Here is a 15,504-nt window from a genome sequence, read left to right on the forward strand (position 1 = left end):
TTTCTATTCCAATTCTGCAATCAGCCCTCCGCGATTGGTCAAAACCTTTTTTTGGACCACCCCCACTTCGCTTATCTGTCACGCAACGTCACGAAAACCGCGATAGCTATCCATCTGATATGACGTACACACCGATTATGCATGATTGGACCGAACGAAAGAAAATTAGTTATTTCTGATTCGACGCCTTTTCGCCATTGGCCCTCTCCTACTGGTCAAAAGTTTAAGGCTGCACCCACTTCACCTGCCTGCCACGGGACGTCACAAAACCCCGAAAACTCATCCGCGTCAAAGTGACGTGTACGCGTTAAAAATGCATTAATATGCCGAACAAAACTGAATTTTCTTTTGAATAGCCGCAGGCTGCCCCGTTCCGAAAGGAATAAAAGATGGCTGCCACCGATCGCTCAGAGAGAGAGAGAGAAAGAGAGGAAAGGCAGGCAGGTTAACCAGGCGCACGTCCGGTTTGTTACGCATGCACTGGGGGGAAGGGAATATGAATGAAGAGAGAGGGGGGAGAGCAAAGTTTTGCGCACAGTGGAAGGTTCGCACCAAGTATACGCACGGTTCCCAAGACCTGTCGACTTGAGGTATTTCAATAGCGCTTTCGTGGCTTTCTGTGCCATCGAAGCATTTGGCCAGGGTCCAAGGATCTTCATTACGGAGAATGGTCTAGAGTCCAGCTGGTTCAGTGCTGCCCGGAGAGCTTCGCGCTCAACGTCATATTGGGAACAGATACATAGGATATCTTCAATCGTTTCTGTGGTTCCGCAAGAGTCGCACATGGGCGTATTCCCCATTCCAATGCGGAAGGAGTAGGCCTTCGTAAATGCCACCCCGAGCCAGAGGCGGCACAATACTGTCGCCTCAGAGCGGGAAATTTTTTATGGGACTTGTAGCTTTAAGGATAGATCCAGCCTATGAAGATGACACTTCGGGAGGTTGGGAGAAGACCAGTATTTGTGTGTCATAGCTTCAGCCACAATATGAAGCTTTCTTGCAGCGTCGGTTTTTGATAAGGGGATTGTAAGCCGATCGCTCAGGCACTGGCTACTCGCACCTGTTGAAGAGCATGGGTTTATTTGCTTATAATAAAACCTTGCGTGTGGCCGTGTAACGTTTTCGAACACTTTGGGCTAGCTTACGACCACACTCTGCCAACTCTTCTTTGCTGAGGCTCCGTTTTAGCCGCATTCTTAACCTTCCGATGCACGCCGCCGCGATTTTCGACCAGCCACCGCAAGCAAAGCAACGTGTAGCGGACCAGTGCAGACGTCGGCATTACCCTCTTCATCCGGTTATCTATTCTCACTGCGCTGGCTCGGCTCCATCGATACCCTCTCCACTTCAGCGTTCTTCTCGCCTCCTGGCAGCTAATCACAATCGAAAAACCGCTCAATATAGCAATGTTATACATTTTGAAAGCAAAGTGCACCTCCTATAGACTAGGAGAGCGTTTGAGTGGGCTGTTCAGGTAACGCTGCGGGTCACCAGTCGATGCTTGCATCGTCGGTTACGCAAATTTGACGTCAGGAGATTGGAATAAAAAATATTGGAATAGTTTTACGTTATAAGGCCTGTGATCTGCTTGAGAGCCTTCTGGAGTTAAAAGGTTTGTGACTTTGTAAATTTATCACTTTGAAGAAACTACTGCGTTAAAAATCATTAAATAAGCATTATTAAAATTATCCGACAGCAGGATTCTAACACGAGACATCTAGCACAGAAGCCCGATATTAAAGCTATTACGCCACGGACGCATGGACAGGCGGAACAACTTTCATTCGCAGCGATTATCTATCTGCATCTGCATTAAAAATGTATAGATTGCGTTAAAATTCAGGCCAATGAAAGCAGACAAAGCGCACTAAACAAAGCCACAAGAGCTTCTGAAGCCACAAGCACGAAGATCTGACGTTACCTAGTGGCTTTGGCGTTGCGCTGCCAAGCACGAGGTCGCGGTATCAAATCCCGCCACGGCAGCCGCACTTCGATGGAGGTGAAATGCAAAATAAATCCCCTGTCCCACGCATTGGATCTATGTTAGAGAACCACAGGCGGTCAAAATTAACCCAGAGTCCTCCACTATGCATGGTGTGTCTCATAATCAGATCGTGGTTTTGGCGCATAATACCCCAGCATTTTTTTACTGATTCCCATGGTGGTAATCGCAGCGCCAGAGTTCCGTCTAGTAATTTTAGGAAACGCTATAATTCGCTTCTACTGATACTCGGCAGATATACATAGCTGGTTCCGGGTGACTCGAGCTTGTTTAAACTCTCCGTCTCTCCATTCCGTCTCTCCATCGCTCTGGGCCACATTCTCGACACAGTTTGCAGTGCCGCGGGAAATCTGCATTCAGTAGCCGTCAGTGCCCGACTTCGTTTTCTTCTTTCTCTGTTTTATCTCAACATATTTTTCTCCGTGCCTCTGTCGTCTTTCTTGTTCGTTTCGCATTTACTGTTCGCACGAATTCCCCTTACACGCCGGCCGGGGCAAAACCGGAAAAGAACGCACTGAGGATTCGAAACGGAGCCCTATAGAAGGCGATAAAAGACAGTGCGTTTCGAAATTCTCGACGTTACGGCAGAAATAAGAGCAAAGCAGACTTCATGTCGCTATAGGAATTGAATGCAACTTCTTGACTTTCTGGAACTCGGGACAGGTGTCTTTTCCGAGTCCTGTGCGGATGTAGAGCCCACGTCAAGCACACTTTGCCTCCAACGCCGCATATATTGTGTGTGTTATGGCGTGTTGTGACGCGATTGGTTGCGTGCTTGCTTGAATCCGTTCATTGGTTTTAACGCGCTTAAGTAATACCTCATATAGATGTGATAGTAAATGGCTCCAGATTACTGTCACCACCTGGTGTCATTTATGGGCACTCGTACCTATGTAGGCTGCACGAACGTTTTTGCATTCCGCCCCCCATCGGAATGTGGTTGATGCTGGTAAATGAACCCTCGACTTCATGCTTTGCAGCGGAACGCGATAACCTTATTAAGCCATTGAGGCAGGTGTCTATAACGTGAAATAAAGTTAAAAGCAACTTGAAGTAGACGAACCCGACCGCAAGCAGTGTGGATCAGTGTTGAGATTTGGGTTTGAAGTACGACGAAGGTTTTTTCGGTGTAGCGCAATAGTGCATGGACGCAGAGGCAGGGCAAGACACACGCACAGCCCTCCGTGTGTGTCGGGCTCTTCCTCTGCATCCGCCTACTGTTTGAGTTACACCGAAAAGTAAGCAGAGAAGCCATCGAGGAAGGATGTGGGCGCTCGACGGAAACGCCGCACTCTCCTCCCACTCTCTTTTCTTTTGTTTAACTTTTTTTATTCTGCTGCACCTCTCCTGGAGCTCGATTGTTCTGTCACAGTTTCTGTTGAAAACGAAGCAAGCACTTGTTCCGTCTAATGGCATGTTTAGCGCATGCTCTGTTCCGCTGTCACCGGAGGCTGCGCCAACTTCGCTGTTTTTGGCAGCGGGGACAAAAATCCGTCCGGTTGACGGGTATGTTGCGAAGAGGCGATACTACACTCTATAGGTACACGCGCTTTCGGAAGGCGAAATAATCTCATATATGAGGGCAGTTCTTAGAGCAGAATACAGATGCCAGTATCTGAACGCGGATCCTTACTGGCGAATCCGTTCGCACTGTGACGTTCATTTTAATAACCACGAATCAAGTTCTCTTGATGACCAAAGATGGTCTCCACGCGTGGCCGTAAGCCAACTGGACGACAGGGCATAGACACGAGCTAAGATACAGGGATCCCAGTCGTCCTAGGCTAGACCTGCATCCGAAACAGATATCCACTATAGCACCTTTGAATGCATAGTGAATGTGCGCGCGCAATGCCTCTATTCCCTTTCTATTTTCATTGACATTCGCCTTTCTTTAATGTAAGCTAGCAATTCAGGTGCAACCAGTTTTCCAGTTAGATTACGTACCTCAGTACCTGTCCCATCTCTCTCTATCTCGCCTGCGCGCACTCTCCGGTCACAGCTGTGCATGGAAAATATAACTTTACGGGCCCCAAGCACGGCTTTTTTTTTTTTTTTCCATGGTGTGAAAGCCAGTTCTTGCCCCGTTGATTGCCGTCGATGGCTTTTGCGGGTTCCGAAAAAAAAAACGCCCTGTCCACCGAGCTATAAACGGCATCTCGTCAGCCAGCTGTTTCAAGTCGGCTCCACATAGCACTGGTTGCTACAACCTAGCCTGCGGCGGTTGCGACGAAAACGGAATACGATATCAGGGGCTACACACGTGGCAAGGAGAGTTCTCTAGGAAAGAGCAACTGCAAGATGGTTGAAACTCGCCGTTTCTGGCATCGCTATTTACTGTAATAAGCGCTAACTTCTCGTTTCCTTTTCTTTTTTTTTTTCTCTGAGGAAAACAAAATTCTCATAGGTGTGCGTATAGAAGAGACAGAAATGACTTTTTCTCGTTCAGTGTCGACACCGTTCGAAGAACTATTTTGACTCATAAATGGACACGTACCGTGAAAAGATGATAAGAATCTGAACGGCTGTTTGGTACACCACATGTGGTCTAGTGCTGACGTTTAACAAGGGGAGGTGTACCACATTAATTCAAAGGTACTAATTTGCTATCTTGGTTAGGCTGATCACTTTCCTCGGTGGACGGCGAATGTGTCGGCAAGCATATGCACCATGCAGAGACGCTGCCACCTGATTTAGTATGTCCAGGGTCTCTGCTGACAATTAATATTTTGCTTTCATTGTACACGTCCCGCACCTAAGCAAAGGTACATAGGATCCGGCCGCTCTGTGGCCGAGTGAAGCGCAACATATCTCAAGCGCGCAGCTACGGGAGTGCATTCCAGTGTTTGCGGAACTTGCTATATGACAGCAAGGTCAGCAGTAGCAAACTTGCCCGACATACTTAAGCAGCATTTATTTTTATTTTTTTTTCGAATGGTGCGGCAAGTATGTATTAAATAGAAGCTTCAATATACGGCCAACAAGCAATTGCCGCTGCTGATCTCTCTGCCTTTCTGCGTAGATTTGTTGTCACATGTGAGTAACTGATCTGCGCCGTAGGGCACCAGGACTATAGCATTAAGTCACTTGGCTATGGTTTCAGGCTCTAAGTGGAATGAGTCTATATGTATGTATTCGAGCAGTAAATCAACAGAGTAGGCGCCCTTCCTGATTTGGAGGGCAACAGCGCGCGGTGCCACTTTAAGAACCGGACGTCGTTACCCGGAAAAACGCTTTCCGTTGGCTGCCGGCGCTGCAATAAAACGGCAACAGGTGGTCCAAACACATTACTGTTCAGTTCGACGGGAAAAACACTTCGGCGTGGGCAGTTTAGGGGGGAATTTCGCACACGAGTTGCGCGCAGGTTCCGGTGCATTTACGGCTCGTGGCGACAACACAGCACAAAGAGACGCCGAAGACCTCGAATTTTGTGATTTCATGCCCTAGTAATCCCTCCTGTAAAAACATATCGGTCTTAGTGTTCAGCTGTTTCGATAGCAATAAGATCATTACGAGGCTAACGACGACGGCAACACAACGACGATGACGGCACGATTACAACGTTTCCTATTACCACGAGAAATTTAATTAAACTCAATTAAAATAATTAGGTTAAGTAAATAATTTATTGGGTTTAACGTACCAAGGCTCATAGTAGGATATGAGGGACAATGTAGTCTAGGGCTCCGGGTTAACTTGGACCACCGGTGCCCTTTAGCGCGCACCCACAGCACGGCGGCGCACGAGCGTGTTCGCGTTCCAGCTCCACTTTAACGCGGTCACTACGGTTGGGAATCGAACCCGCGACCTCGCACTCAGCAACAGAATGTCATGGCCACTGAGCCACTGCAGCACGTGGCGACGGTAATCCAGCTGGTTGGTTGCGGACTCCGGTTTCTAATCCCGAGTGGAAGTGGATAGAGTTCTTTTGGTCTCAACACTTGACACTTATTTTTTTTTTCTGGAGACTTCTATCAACGAAACAGTATGGCGACGACGACGATGGTGATGATGATGACGACGATGATGATGATGTGGTGAGGATGATGACTGCGAAAGGCGCCACGAAGATTAACTGAGGTATTAACAGTTCGTCAAGCCCGTGTCGTGACTTTTCGGCCACGGCCCTGGGCGTCCCAGATGTCGGAATGAAGTTTGAATCAGAAGCGGCCACTATGAAAATAGGAAAGATGTGAGCAGGACATTTAGGAAACGGGAACCACGAAACAAAGTGCAACCCGACGAGCAAGCGACGAAGCGTAGCGAGCGAGGTAGGCGCGAACGGAAAGCCTTCTCGGCGCGCACGTTCTCCTCCTCAACGATCGTCCTTGACTCACTTGGAGCTTTCCCGCCCGCTTCACGGCGCAACAATCCAGACACCTCGCTCACTACTTGGCGAAACATAATAGTGGGAAGGACGAAGGAGAACGAACGGCGCTGTGCGCGCGCCAGCGTAAGAGCGAGACCTTCAAGGTGCACGGTGGCTCTACAAAGATGTCACCCGGACATCTGCACGCCTCTTATCTTACGTACCACTCGCCCGTCTTTCTTCTTTTCCTTTTTTTTTCTCCGCCACGCGACAACGTTGAAGAATACACAGGGCGCGTCTGGCGCTGGCAACCTTGGTCTGAGTCATATTATTGGGACTGCATAGATAACGACTCAGATAAAAGGGAATCGGTGCGCCGCCCGGTCTCCCTTTCTTTGCGTTCGTTACGCGTTTCAACTGAGAGCGCCGTGTCCTGATAATTGTGAAGCGCTCCACAACAGTGCGCCGGTTCAAGGAGAACCGCCTGGTCGCAGCAGTGTGCTGTGCTAGCCCAGAAACGCGGCCGGTTGCACATCCGTAGGACCACCGCACATGCAAGTGCGAATCGCCTACCCGCATTCAATGAAAAATGATGTGTGTCTGTCTTCTTTCTTCGCCCGTATAAAGTTGCGCTGTTTTTTCACCACGCAAGGACGAACGCTACGGCAGTAATGCTGCGCGAACAAAAAGTTAAAAATATAAGCGTTAATGGTACAAACTACTCCTCGCCCTGGGGATGAGCGGAATGCGCGTACAGAGTGTCACGTCTCTCGTTAACAAGTTATTTAAATTTTTGTGCAGCAAACGGTATATCGCCTTGGGCAGGATCGCATATTTTAAGTACGGAGTGCTATGTCGTAGTCATAGCTTCTTATCGGCAGCGACACGGTAGCCCGACTCGAGTTTAAGAGCAATCAAAAGCGGGCCGGACCAAAGCCACCTTTCTAGGTGGCTTTGGCCGGACACGCGTGAGGCCAAGTTCGCGGGGCCAGCAGTAAAAGAAGGAAGTGCGGCGAGATGGAGCGAAGTTCCGATGGATGGCGGACGCGTGAAGGAAAGAACTCAGCGGGGTCGCCTAAGCGGTGTGTCGGTTCCACTTCCGGCAGCGTGGGCGCGCACGTGCGCGGGTTGGCTAGTCCTGGTCAAAAGAGGGTCTCAGCAAACGGTTTCGTTTGCCCATCCTATCGCTCGGTATCGCGAAGGGGGCCGCCGAATCGTCTACAATCTACATCAATGAATGAATAGAATTTATTGATAGGGAAGACAGAGAGGTCGACCTGAGCTAGTGCGCTCTAGTCTGCTACTCTGCACTGGGGAAGAGGGAAGGGGAGTGAAAGTATTGGAATGGATGATGATGATAAGAGAAGTGGTGAGTGCTTATGTACATGAGACAGTTGCCTCGCTAGAGCCGCTCGTCGAGCTTGGTGTCCTGCAGAAACTCCAACAATACTTTTGTTGCACGCATTGAAATTGCAGTGTCAGGCCATGGGCCGAGGATAGCTTCCTCCGACAGTAGTTGCCTGCCAACACTGGCTAAGAAACTGTCTAACGTCCTTCGCTCCAGCATATATGCTGGAGCGAAGGACGTTAGACAGTTTTAGACAGAGCGAAGGACGTTAGACAGAGCATATATGCTCGAGCGAAGCGCACAGTACGTGTTGCAGTGTTTCCGGCATCTGGCAGTGTACACAATCAGGGCTGTTCGATTGGCCGATGAGGTGTGCGTAGCGACGGGTGAAAGCAACGCCGAGCCGAATCCTGTGTAGCAATGATGTTTTGCTCCGTGTAAGCTTCGGGGGCAAACAGAATTTACCGTCTGGGTCAATGTAGACGTCTGTGAATGTTATCAGATTGGGCTCTGTAAGCCTTTGTAAGGTCCTGCATGAGTGCCTTGATCATGGAGTTGGTGTCAGGTCGCGAGTAGGCAATCCGTACTTCATCAGAAGAAGAGGAGGCCGATCTTGCCTCACTGTCAGCGAGTTCATTACCAAAAACACCACAATGGCTAGGCACCCATTGAAAGGTGATCACGTGGCCACTTAACTCGGCATTGTGATAAAGTTCGACGATTTCCAGCACGAGCAGATAGTATGGTCCTTTGTTTAAAAAGTATTTTAGCGCCTGTAGCGCTGATTTGGCATCGCACAATATTGTCCATTTATGGGGTGTCTGCGTTCTCATCAAAGTGTTTGCCTCTTTCTAACTAGAACACCGCGGTTCTTGACTGATAAATCAAAGTCCATGCAAAGTGTCAGCAGTTGCTATACGAAACTAGAAAGACGGAAAGTGGAAATTCCTCGTTCTCAGTAAATGACAAGTCAGCTCGAGCGACTTGTTTGTTTATTCCACGACCCCCGCTTTGACCGTCGTTGTATGATGTATACATTGGTGTGTGCTTGGCCTCAGTGCTGCGACTCTTACACTACGCAAAAAAAGAAAGAAAGAATGCGTCGTGTGTGTTCAAAGAGGCACGTTCACTTTTTACGACTGCTCAGGAGCCCGTCCCGACGAAGGCGCAGCCCCCTAACGGACGCGGCGTCTCGAACGTTGCCAATGGAACCACCACCTTCATCGGTGGTGGCGCCCCCGTGGGTAACGGCAAGCAGAACGGCACCTCGGTGCTGGTCGCCGCTCCCGAGGCCAAGGAGAAGACCAAGGGCGACGGCGTCCTCTACAGAGTTAACGACACTCCCCCCTGGTACCTGTGTCTGCTGCTCGGATTCCAGGTACGCGATACCACCCCAGTTGAAGCTCTCTGTCTCACAGCGAAGTACGCGAACAACAGCGCTCGCCAGATTTGTCCGTGTTTATTCTCTCTAATGAATAAATAAAAGCAATTCTGTTTTCGATTTGTGAGGTATGTTCCCCTCGTAAACTTGAACCTCTCGCATCGTCTGCCTGTTTGAGTGAGGCGTAAACATGCCGTGGTGGGGGGTTGGCGCGCGAATCGTATAGTCCACGCTGGTGGCATGACTGCGGCGTGTGTGCGCAGCACTACCTGACCATGATGGGTGGCACGGTGAGCTACCCGTTCCTGCTGGCGCCCTACCTGTGCATCGCCGAGGACGACCCGGCACGCGCGCAGCTCATCTCCACCATCCTTTTCGTCTCCGGCCTGGGAACGCTGCTGCAGGCAACGTTCGGCGTGCGCCTGCCCGTCATCCAGGTGAGAAATCCTTCCCCTCCGCCCTTCTCTCTGACCTCTCTCTCTGTCTCTCTCTCTCTCTCTCTCTCTATCTCTCTCTCTAATTGCCTGCTACCTTGGCGCCGGTTCAGACTGTGCTTGCTTTACGCTCGTGGTTTCGTTACTGGCTAGAAATGATGCAATCTAATAACGTTGAAAGCAACCGATACCCCCAGATGCGCGAAAAGGTGTAGGCTTTTTTTTTTTCTGCATAAAAATAGGAGAGCCCAATTGTTGCTGTATGCTGGCGAATTGGCTACTCCTTTTCAGACCTAGTTATTAAATGATGTCCAATTGTTGCTGTATGCTGGCGAATTGGCTACTGCTTTTCACATCTAGTTATTAAATGATATTAGATGACAAATATTAAGAAAAAATATATAAATCATTGCATCAGTTAATACTGAAGAAATTGCGGTCACTTAACAAGGCAACGTGCTGCACCCGTTTCGAAGAAACTACGGATTCCTTGGTCTCAGTCTGAGTCCAACGAAACCGAACAGGCTCCGAAAGGCCTCTGTTTTTTCATCTTCACTTTTCAATGAGCGCAACTTCATCATCACCAGAGCATATTCTCGTTGAACCCTTGACTACTAGTTTACAATTTAATAAAACGGAAGAAAATGTAGCGACACATTGGTAGAAGCCTTCATCAAAAGGCTACAGTTTAAGCAGAGTCCTTCGATGCCGGATGTACTTAAGGGTGTGTTTCACGCGTACGCAGGAATGAGGCACTGGCATTTCTACACGGGGTTATCGAGTCAATATCCAATGCTTATGCCAGTGCTTTTTTTTTTAAATAAAGTGTTCAACTGTGTCCCGTGCCTTACGATGTGCTGCTTTCGATGGTCATGGACCCGGCATCTTGGTGACTGAAAAAGACCAAGGGTGTTTACAGGTCAAGGCCGTGTGCAGGTCTACTGTTCTCACAAGGTTTACGCCCACTGTCATAATGTCACTTAACGGGATGGTAACTTGCGCAAGTTGGAACAGTTCTGTCATGATGACGACGAAAAACGACGAAGCTTAATAGCGTGACACGCGGGAGCGTTCATAGCGTTTGTGGGTGAAAGCACCTTTCGAATTCCTTCTTGCGCGTCTGTTCGTTTTATTTGCGCTTGTCACGGTACTATTTTCGTCGTACTTTCTTTTCTGTTTCTTTTCTTTTGCATGAAAATTAAACTCTGAGGTTCCTCAACCTAAAACGATGTTCTGATTATCAGGCACACCATAGTGGGTGACTCCAGATTAATTTCTACCACTTGAGATTCTTTAACATGCACCCACTGCACGGTATATGGGCGTTTTTCTTCTTTTTTTTAATTTCGCTATCATCTAAATGTGGCCACCGGTATTTGATGCCGTGACCTCGCTCGTACTTGCCATAGATATCCCGTAAATACACACTACGTATTTTTGCTAGTTTATTTTTTCTTGGGGAAGGGAGAAAGTGGTGAGAGATGTATCTTTTGTTACATATAACAGGCGGACGATAACGTAATTGCGCCTCTCGTGAATTACTTGAAGAGAGAACCCATATCTGTGCGATAAGTAGGAATGTTCAGTTAGCTAGTCACTAAAATTAAACTGCATACATTTTTCCTCATTCACTTTAAGGCCTATATTGTGATTACGAAACTAAAGCTAGACACAATAGCGCCGACTTGGCCGGTTGGTACATGTTGAAGATAAATAGAGTAGCAGCGCAAGAAAAAACAGGACGAACAGAAGGAAACGGACGGAACGTTTCCTTCTGCTCGCCCTGTTCCTTGCGCTGTTACCCTGTTTAAATCCAGACGCTGAGAAACTCATGCTCACTTACCAGAAATGCTGAGAGCGGTTCCTGTTACGAGACAGCCATGCTGCGAATATGGTCCCGAAAGTGAATGATAAACAAAATGTATTCAGTTTAATTTGGTGACTAACTGAGCCTTCTTGCTCGTCGCGCAGGTAACGTTCTTCTAGTCGTTGGCGTTCCACTTAGTTCTGCCTCGCAATGCGCGAGTGATGCTTTTGGGGGAAAAAAGGTTAACTGGAAGGCGAGACTATAATACCACCTGGCTAGCTGCACACGCGCGTGCATATATATTGTCACGAGCCCTCGCTCAGACGGTCTCGTCTCCGCAGCGACACCGGCACGCTGACTTCAGCGAGCGGAGTCAGGACGACTCCAACTACAGAGACTTGCTGGACTTCCTGCACGATTCAGTATTGCACTCATATTTACAAGTTTTTCTTTTGTAGTTTTCTTTCTACACCGTAAGGCACCCTTCTTCGGAAAAAAAGGTATATATATATATATATATATATATATATATATATATATATATATATATATATATATAGTCTGTTCTATATAGTCTATAAAAGTATATGGTCTGTTCTAAGAAAACGCAGCGCGCTGCAACCATGACGGTCAGAGCGTATGGCGACTCGTGGTGCTTATCTGGCCAACGTGAAGCTGCGGAAACTCCTTGAAGACTTTTATTTTTGCTTCGTAACGCCGAAAGCAGAGCCACATCAGCAATCGCAACACCGTGCCCCATACCTTCCTCTGCCACAGCATAACCGTGGGCCGCATTTTCTTTTTCTTTCTTTTTTTTAACGGACGGGTGCGCGTCAGTGAATCGTGCAAGTCTAAACGGTGCTCGCTCTAGAGCCCTCTGTATAGTATATATACCACGGCGTGCGTGTTCCTGACGGAGGTCCTCCGCACTGCCTGCAGGGCTCCACGTTCGCGCACCTGGTGCCCATCCTGGCCGTCCTGCAGCTGCCGCAGTGGAAGTGTCCGACGCACACGGAGTCGCACGGGGCCGGCGTCGAAGCGTCGCCCATCGGCAGCGACTGGCGACCGCGGATGCTGGAGGTACGACGAACCCTGGCCGGAGCTGACGCAACACTGGGGGTGGGGTCGCCGTCCGCGCAGGCAGCTGGCGCCGTTTGACTTGTGGAAGCTCAGAGGTCGCGATGATATCGTGGCGTGAGAAAGACGGGAAGGCAGAAATAATTTATTTCGGAGAAAGCTCCGAGGTTGTCCTAAGTGTTATGTACGTGACTAACATTTGAGATGGAAGCCGACGTCTTAGGCAGGCTAGCGTAAAAAGGAACAACTATATACGTCCTAATGGAGACGGTGAGAAAAACTAAATTCCTGAATAGCAGTTTATTTATTTATTTATTTATTTATTTATTTATTTATTTATTTATTTATTTATTTATTTATTTATTTTACATAAAGCAGACGTCACTGGGGCGCATATTCTGGCTAATTTATTATTCATAACCATCTAATAAGACCGCGTAAAACGAAGGAAGTAACGTAGAAGAGACAGACATTGCCTGTGTCACACGCTGTTATTAGATTATAATGAATTATACATTGTCATTGATGCTGATTCACACTTGCCTCTTTGAATAGCTGTTTTCTGCTAGCTTAATATTGCACTTAGAGAAACAGTATTTTTAAAGCCTTCACTAAGACATTTCGTTATATTTTCTGCGATGATGAATAAGAAATTTTGACTACGTGCTTAAGAACCATCGCATATAACGTTTGGGATCGTTTTAGATTTGCTTTTCTCGCGAGACCAAGGTAACGGATTCTATAAGTGCTGTCGCATCTAAAATTGCCCGGAGAAGTATTCAACAAAGGGGGGAAGGGGGGAGGTGAATCGCGAATGAAATGGCAGCGTTTGCTTCTTGGTTCAACGCATCCTCTTAATTCTTTTCTCAGCAAGAGAAAATGTCCGTGGCTAGTCTCCTAGTATGGTGCAGGCTTTGTAGAAGCTGTTAAGAGTTTCTAGGAAGGAACAGTGTTATGCAACATCCGATGTCTGTCCCGGTCCGATATTTTCGTGAATGACACAGCTTTCAGTGACATATTGGTTTTTCTTCGATGATTAGAAATGCAGCGAGGCTTTCCCTAATCATCCATCACGTTAACTGAGGGTATACTAAGCAAAATGCTTCTTTCGGCCAAAAATGTGCGTTGTCAGCTGATTCACTATCTGAACTTGAGCTTGTCTGTCAGCAAGACCGGACCGAAAACTATAGCGATACCTTCGGTCATATAGGGATGTTTTTTTCCTCTACATTAGTACACATCTCATTATATCAGCTTGTGAAACACACTCGAACCGTAGGCCTCACAAGATTGAGAAGCAGGTCGCCTACCTGAATTTCCGAGTCGTCAAATGGCAATATCGTCAGTGAATGCGCTCGCATTTTACCTGAAGGCAGCGATAGTAAGGATAGCAATCTGGTGAAGTACGCCTCGCCCACTTTTGCTCAGACGCACAACAACAGTTATAATTAAGAATAGATGAGCACGACGGAGGGAGAATTTTCATATTACGTTTGCTCTAACGCGACCGCTGATACCTCAAGCCAGACGCTTTGTACTGGAAGGTCTCCGCATGTGAAGTGTGGGCTACACAGCCGTCTACCACCGCCTGCGTGTTTCTTTTCCTGTGCACTCAGACGTGCAGCCCAAGGAAAAGAAAAAAAAAATAAGCACGTGGTTTGAGAATGCGAGATCCGGCAGCCTTGATACGGTGACTTAGCCTTGACTCCCTTGCCGGTTGGAGATAAGTTGAAGGTCGTCCTAAAGCGCGCACCACGCAACGACACTGGTTAACGCGTGGCAAACGTCAGTGGAAAAGAAGCAACGATCATTTATTCCCGATTTCGGTCCTTTGGAGTCGTCTTGCTATTGTAATGTCGTCGTAAGCTCTTTTTTTTTTTTAAGTTGCAGTCACTAGGCCTCTGCTAACGGCTCGGACTCACCAATACAGGCCAAGGTTGAAATTCCAGCAGAAATGAACGCGAGAAACGCAATAACAACAACAGCAGCAGCAGCAGCACCAGATCCAAGGGCTTTTCGAACGTATGGCGGTCACTCGCGAGCCGCATTTCCCTACAGGGGTCTCGGGCTGTTTTGGAGGACATATTTAATATTCATCTTGGCAGCGGAACCGTCGCATTCTCGACTCTAAATGGCGAAAACGTTTTGTTTTCGAAAGCGTTCTCTTACCATTGATATTGTAGGAGTTCGTAAGGCAGAGCGTTACATATACCGCCTTCAAAATTATATTTAATCGTGCAGTCATTTTATAACTGCTAGGGGAAGTCTCGACTACTTAGAGGTCTGCTCGTCATGAAGAAGAACACGCGTATGCCTTCTGGAAGGCCAGTTGTCAAGAAAACTGCTCGAAAGAGTCCTATTTTGACCCCTTCTCCGGCGCGGACGCACCAGTTCGGGCGGATGACAGGTGATGTGAAGAAGTGTCCCCTCCAAGCAGAAGGGAAACCGAGGGGCTCGATTTTGTTAATATGAATATAAAAAGTCAATAGACACTGAAGCCGAAGAAAGCATCGGGGAAATTAGCTGTAGTTGAAATTTAAATGTAGAAAATAATGAATGGGGGGGGGGGGGATTCAAATGGTCGAAAATGTAACTCATCACCGGTTGGGGTCGAGCCCACAACCTCCGCATTACGCGTGCGCAGCGTTATTAAGTTAGTAGACAGATTGATAGCCGTCACCGTAGCACAATTATTAGTGCCACCGGAACATGTTTCGTAAGAAAATTATGCAGCTATTTCTTAAGGAAATTCTAGTAAGTACAGCAAGTGGAAGAATCGAAGCCATAAACTTTTTGTGAAGGCTATTTACCAGCGGACCACATTATTTTATCACCCCTGGCTCACAGCTTCCAGACGGTTTGTCTTCGGGGGAATAGGTGCACGTTGGAACTACAGATAAGCTCAGAGCTTAGCTTGTAGACCGTGGCCCACGACGTCTGGACACTAAAACAACGGGAGAAATGGGTTCACGTCCAGCTCAAACTTGAACAGTCAGTTTACGCGACTCCCCGCATTATCTCCGCAGAAGGCAGTCGAAACGTATCGGCAGTATAGTACCACTATACGCATAAAAAAAAGAAAAAAGAAAAACGAGGAGTGCAATCGACGGTCGCTATCGCATCGCACGGAAGCCCCGGAGATGCCT

General features: G+C 47.9%; 1 protein-coding gene across 1 annotated transcript in view; it reads left to right on the plus strand.

The window, feature by feature from the left end:
* The window catches only part of LOC142571724 (solute carrier family 23 member 1-like), a 67,371-nt gene that overhangs the window by 35,666 nt on the left and 16,201 nt on the right, over positions 1-15,504 (plus strand). The window contains exons 2-4 of the mRNA XM_075680278.1: positions 8,807-9,037; positions 9,304-9,477; positions 12,221-12,361. Coding sequence (XP_075536393.1) covers positions 8,807-9,037; positions 9,304-9,477; positions 12,221-12,361 — 546 coding nt within the window. The remainder of the gene's footprint in view (positions 1-8,806; positions 9,038-9,303; positions 9,478-12,220; positions 12,362-15,504) is intronic.

Source organism: Dermacentor variabilis, chromosome 2 (genome assembly GCF_050947875.1).
Source record: "Dermacentor variabilis isolate Ectoservices chromosome 2, ASM5094787v1, whole genome shotgun sequence".
Taxonomy (NCBI): domain Eukaryota; kingdom Metazoa; phylum Arthropoda; class Arachnida; order Ixodida; family Ixodidae; genus Dermacentor; species Dermacentor variabilis.